This window comes from Vicia villosa, unplaced genomic scaffold (genome assembly GCF_029867415.1).
Source record: "Vicia villosa cultivar HV-30 ecotype Madison, WI unplaced genomic scaffold, Vvil1.0 ctg.000758F_1_1, whole genome shotgun sequence".
Lineage (NCBI taxonomy): Eukaryota > Viridiplantae > Streptophyta > Magnoliopsida > Fabales > Fabaceae > Vicia > Vicia villosa.
This window is the reverse complement of record NW_026705339.1, coordinates 75325-81379: the sequence shown is the minus strand read 5'-3', so window position 1 is coordinate 81379 and position 6055 is coordinate 75325. Positions and strand designations below refer to the sequence as shown.

The 6055-nt window shown below is 34.9% G+C and overlaps 1 protein-coding gene across 1 annotated transcript; it reads right to left on the bottom strand.

Annotated features, from left to right (window-relative positions):
• Positions 1–897: 897 nt before the first annotated feature.
• On the bottom strand, positions 898–4358 carry LOC131631007 (3-dehydrosphinganine reductase TSC10A-like). Its single transcript, XM_058901770.1, has 4 exons — positions 3621–4358; positions 2822–2969; positions 2193–2483; positions 898–1634 (listed from the first exon to the last, which is right to left on the bottom strand). The coding sequence occupies exons 1-4, from the start codon at positions 4143–4145 to the stop codon at positions 1609–1611; spliced, it is 990 nt and encodes a 329-aa protein (XP_058757753.1). The 5' UTR covers positions 4146–4358; the 3' UTR covers positions 898–1608.
• Between the last annotated feature and the right edge of the window lie 1697 nt (positions 4359–6055).

Below are 6055 nucleotides of genomic sequence, written 5' to 3'. Positions count from 1 at the left end.
AGCCAGACTCAGGTTTTGAATTTTTTAGCAGGCTTGACAAAGCCTAATTCGGTCCAACATGTTCTCACTCCTACTAATAGTAACATCTAAAATTTTGCTGCTAATACACCTAAATCCTCCTCTGAAATTTCTGTATATTTTCCCGAACTCATTTAGCTCCAAAATAAACTAAGACAAATTTTGCTTATAAAAAAAAATAGTGGATTGTTTTTTCCACCCTTATGTATTCTACACCGCCGTAAAAAAAGTCATAAATGTCCTTAAAATTCGGAGAAGCATCTCCAAACGCATATAAAATTAAAAGTGACATAAAAAAAAAGAAAATTACCTGATCCATCCATATAAAATGACATCAAAATAACAAGTCTCAATCTATTATCAAAATTAACATGCGCCTGTGTGTGAATTTTCGCCTAATATTGCAACCTTTTTGTGGGTAGAGATCCTCTCCATTTGTTAAAAGAAATGGAAGACTCCATTACTATAGTTTTAAGTATATAAAATTAAATAAATGTGAAATAAATGTCACATGTCATAAAAATACGTGTTATTTATATACAAAACTATAATAATGGAGAAAATGGAGAGAGAGAAAAATGGAGAGGATCCTAATCCCCTTTTTGTTGGTTTGAGCTAATTGTGAGCTGAGAGTTGGAAAAATGAACCATGTAAATAAACAAAGTGGAAATATGACACCTTTCGGAGATGGAGTCATGGAAATGTATATTTGGAGGCACATTTTCGAAATTTTTTTCCGGCAAAATAGGGATGAGAATTAGTATGTATGTGGAAAATACAAATCTCAAATATTAATGAAAATAAAATCAATGGGACATATATATTATAGAGAAAATAATTTTAACCAATATTCTCTCATCACTTATTTTAATTTGATAGTACATTATAGTGAAAATTTCACTAAAACAGAACTTCTAAAACCATCGACTACATCATACTCCTATGTCTGGTGCCTAAAAATTACATTGACAGCTAGCTAAAAAAGTCAAGCCATATAGTCAACAAGCACAGTCCCGTCAAAGATCTTCTGCTAAACCTAAATTTTAGGTGCTACAAACACAGATGAGGAAAAATGATATGTTTGATGCAAGGAACCCAGACTGTACCTTCCAAACATATAAACGAACAAAATAACTCACAAGAGGAAATCTTCATCATGCTTCAAATAGTACATGATTTAAACATATAATAACTACTAATGAATCCACCAACGAAAGTAAAACAGCATAGAGATTATAGAACTAGAAAGCATAATAGAAAACACTTGAGCCCAGAATCGATATGGTTAAAATTAGACAGGGAAAATGGTTCAAAAATTAGGATGCTAAATTGCAAATCGTTTCATTTACTTTACAATGCTGTGAGAAAAGAAAACAGAGTCAGCGAGATAGACCACATACTTTCTATCAAATACGAGGAGATGAAAATCACAAGCCACAAAGTTGAATAACTAAAGGTGTATGGAGTTCTTGTCAACAGTCATTTAAGATTCGCCAAATTAATTTTGTAGAGCAGAGTGGACGAAACCCGCATCCCATTAATTGTTTTGCATTTAACCCTCCTAAAACAGAGCATAGATATCAGAGTGCATCAGCTGCTTTCAGTTCCAGGTGAACCTGTATGAAGAAGAAATCATCAAATTCACAAGCCTTGTCCAACGTGCAGAAAGTAACACCAGTTAACCTTCTACAATGTTCCTATCATCCGAGTGTTTATTATTTTAGTGTTTATTTACAGCATAGACAGACCACAATCATTTTACAAAAACAAACAATAGATACTACTATCACTGATCATTCTGGACAGTCTCTGTTCTTCCCTTAGTCGGAGTGATAACAAAAGTTCTGAACAGTCTCCACAATACATGAAATTATGATTTCTTAATACCAAAGATTTGTTAAGGACTAAAGTCTAATGTACATATACACATAAATGGCACAATTTTTTTAGAGAAAACAGATACTGTATTTTCCCAATCATTTTCTTTTTTAGCTTTTGAAAATAGATTCAGTTTTTATAGAAATTTTGAAAATGTAAAAAAATTGTTTTCATTGTATCTAAAAATATATTATCTCTAAGTAGCCTTCCATCTTCTATATGTCATAATTGTCTAATGCAGAAAATTTTAAAAATGAAAAATTGAGTATGTTTTCACAAAGTTAACAGACTCTTACACTTCCTTTGTTGGTGCCACTTTTCTATACTTCCGTACCAGTTCCACTGGAAACATAGTGCTGCAATACGTAGTATTCCAGCAGTAATGACCTCAACAAATGCCATTAAGAATGACCTCTGAGGGGATAAACCTGAAGTTGCTAGGGATAACGCGATACCCTCCATATTGCAAGAAATGAAAAAACTGCCACGTCTTATGCCATCAAAAGCTTTCTTAGCAACTTCGTCGGCTTTCATAAAACCAGAAGAGGATGCAATGATTTTGGTGAGCTCTGGTTTTTTCTTATTTTCTGCAAAAAAATAAAATTTCAGTTTGATTTTACACTTGGATTACACTAGAGTATACATAAATTTCCCAAGAGATTTCATAAAGTGGTACTCGGCATGACAAAATCACAAAATTTTTAATTAGGACTTAGGACTTAGCTAACAATATCCCACATAACAATACATCATATATAATCAAGCACTTCAGTTGCAGGCCCTGTTCCCACATCCATATATTGAGGTTGAAACAAACTAATGAGGTGTATAGTTTACTTACCTCATTTTCAATGTAAAATGAACCAAGATCAATTACCAAAAGTAATGTCTGTGTAAATATAAGCTCACGTGTCCAATTTATTACCTTCTACAAGTCCAGGAGTATCCGTGTCTGGAGGGAATATCAGAGAGACATGAATATTATCTCCTATAACCTCTTGTTGTAATGCTTCTGCTAAACCACGGAGGCCAAATTTACTGGCCGAGTAGGCTACATAACCATAAATTCCCACCTAGATATAGACATAAAGTCCATATTAACAAGAAAATAAAAAACCACATCATCAGATCATCTCTTGATCAACCAGAGTTATACACTTTGAAGAATCACACTATTAGATATGAGTACTTCACAGTAAAAACAAATATTAATGCAAAAGTTATACCATATAATAGTAAAAAACAGAAACCAACGGTGGCTGAGCCTAGCGGAACAGGCAAGTCACCATTCACTCTAACAAACCAACTCTAATAGTTAAGTCTACCAACTCATTAGTTAATAATACACAGATTGTGCAGAAACCAAAGGGGCATCAAGTCAACTTCTATAGCCTAACAAGCAATCTATCAACTTCTTCCACGCACGATCAATGCCTGAAAGTGAGAATCCACATTTCTAAGTACTATCTAACTAGAGACTGCTTCTTTGCCTTCAGCAGCACAATTAGACTATAATGGTCTTGAAACTGACCAATTAATTCATGCTTCAACAGCCAATTGACATGCGGAAAAGGTATACAAAATGGAGTCAACCTAATAAATCACTATATTCCCTATGTTTTTCCAAAAATCATAACACCATTGAGGCATTTCATCAAACATCTTAAGTCACTGACACAATGTTATGGTATAATATTGATCAAAATCCAATTCAAATTCAATACCTGACCAGCCTGCGAGGAAACCATAGCAATGGAAGCAGGCAAAACATTCTTCCGATTCTTCATCGCAGGCAAAGCCGCTTTAATCATATTAAAACAACCCATCAAATTAATATCCAACGTAGACTTCACCTCACTCAACTCCATTTTCTCCAGCTCCATCGCAGAGAACACTCCATGGTTCAACAACAACACATCAATAGCCCCCGCTTCATCAACAGCCTTCTTCACCTCATCATAGTCCCGCACATCCGCCGCAAATATCGCCACCTCTATTCCCGTAGCGTGCTTAATGGAGCTCTTAGCTTCCTCCAGCTTCGTCAACGATCGCGCCATGATGGAGACGCGAGCACCGTCCGCGGCTGCGCGGTGGGCGAGGGCGAGGCCGATGCCGCTGGATCCGCCGGTGATGAAGACGTGACGGTTGACGATTGGGATCTTAACTGGACGGGGGCGGACTATGAAGTAGAGGATTGGGAGGAGGATGAGAGGGAGGAGGACGAAGAAGGAGAAGAACGCGTCTGCCATTGATGCAGCTTCGAAATTGAAAGGTTGAATATGAAAGTGTGAATTTTGGGAAGAATTTCAATTTCTATGTCATTGTAACAAACTGTTATTGTCGTTTGTGTAAGGTTTTGCCCAAATTTTGTTAATTCCAATTTTGAAACAAAGAATGAAATGAATGCATGACATGAGATATTGTTCTTTTTGATAGATGTGCTTGCCTATCAAATTCCATTCCATTGGTAACAAAATCTACAACTTCATGCTCTTCTATTTTCTTTTCTAAAGATTCTCTCATTGATAATAGTTTTATTGGAAGTATATTAAAATCAAATGTAAATATTTATTTCAATCAAATTTAAATATTTATTTAATTTTTTTATATGAATTAGAATTTTTTTTCACAACCGCAAAGACTTATTATTCAATTGAAAACATTTAACAATTTGTAATAAAATTATGTATATATTTTATATAAATAGCAATACATGCGCATATGAATTACCACTATGGATAGCTTGAGATTGGACCGATACAAACTCAAAAGGACCGCGAGCTCGAACTTATGTTGACTGCATGAGCATAAACCTTAAAATGATACTCAAGGATCAAATGCCATATCAGATAGAGGAGAAGGCACGAGATCAACTGGTACTCTCTACCGGACTAAAAATTTAGCTTCAGCAAATCCATATGTCCAATCTAGACAACATAAGATGAGGGAGAGTGGTCACTCTACCTAAATAGAAAAGGCAACCAACTCCACATCACAATATGTTAGAAGTCATAAAAAATTAATCACAATCATTTTTCACGTCCACATCTATTATTGAAAACATGTTACCTTAATCATTTTCATAATGACCAATAAAATGACATAATTATGAGCTACCTATAAATGGAGAGTTTAGAAAGAACCAACTGATCTCATTCATAGTCTATAGTAATCATACATTCCACTTCATTCACATATTATCATGGATCTTTGCCTTTCGCACATTATTTATAGTGTTTCTACCAAGTTCATTAAGAAAATTTAGCACTATCCTGAAGCCGAGTAAAAGTCTTTCCTCAGCCACTATATCATTGATCCAACTTACTAGATGGTGCAATCAGTGTCTCCACCAAAAGAAAGGGAGACTTGGTCGTAATTCGGGTCATCGTGGACGAGTTGTAGTGTTAAAATGAGGCTTTACAAACACAAGTGAAAGAAATCCATAACGAACATGTACAATAAAGTGACTTTGATGGCGAGTTAGAATATCTTTAACCACTATGCATGGAAACCTGGTATGCCACAAGACCATAGAAATTCAAACCACCGCACCTACTGGCTTTGATAAAAAAACAGAACCCTAAGAGCATCTAGCTACAATCAACACGTATATGGTGTTCATCAAAGTCATGGAACCTCTTTAGTACTCTAAAAGAGGTGACACTTAAGTGGTACATGAACCTACTCCAGTACTGTGAAACAAGAAATTAAGATTTCTTCCAAAAGTTTATACATCAACTTTCCATAAGTAAACACTAGACGATTATATCTACAGGCTTGATCAACATTTGTTTGTGTAACTTAGAAACCTTTAAGAAGTATCTAGTACAATTCAATGAAGCAACAATAAAGGTGGCCAATCCTAACTAATACATTTTTGTGGGATCATTTCAAAACAACCTCAAGGACTGGCATTTTAACGAGTCTCTTTCCTAGAAGTCTGTCAATGACATTCAAGAGGTAATAAAAAGAGAAGAATACTAAATAAAGGTCGATAAAATCAATCCAAAAAAATATAAGCATGAACTCTAAATAAAGAGCCCTAAAGCAGAATAACTCACCAAGGAAAAAAGAAGGACAAGGGAAGCACAAACCAAACTCCATATCGAACAATAGAACCCCCATTTAATTTCTCAATAATAACATTAAATGGTTTAAG

Excerpts from the sequence above, each read along its gene's own strand:
- LOC131631007 (XM_058901770.1), bottom strand. The coding sequence starts at position 4,145 with ATGGCAGACGCGTTCTTCTCCTTCTTCGTCCTCCTCCCTCTCATCCTC. Across the intron at positions 2,970-3,620 it reads TTTCCTCGCAGGCTGGTCAG|GTGGGAATTTATGGTTATGT; the intron begins GTATTGAATTTG and ends GTCTATATCTAG. Across the intron at positions 1,635-2,192 it reads GTGGCACCAACAAAGGAAGT|GTTCACCTGGAACTGAAAGC; the intron begins GTAAGAGTCTGT and ends TTCTTCATACAG.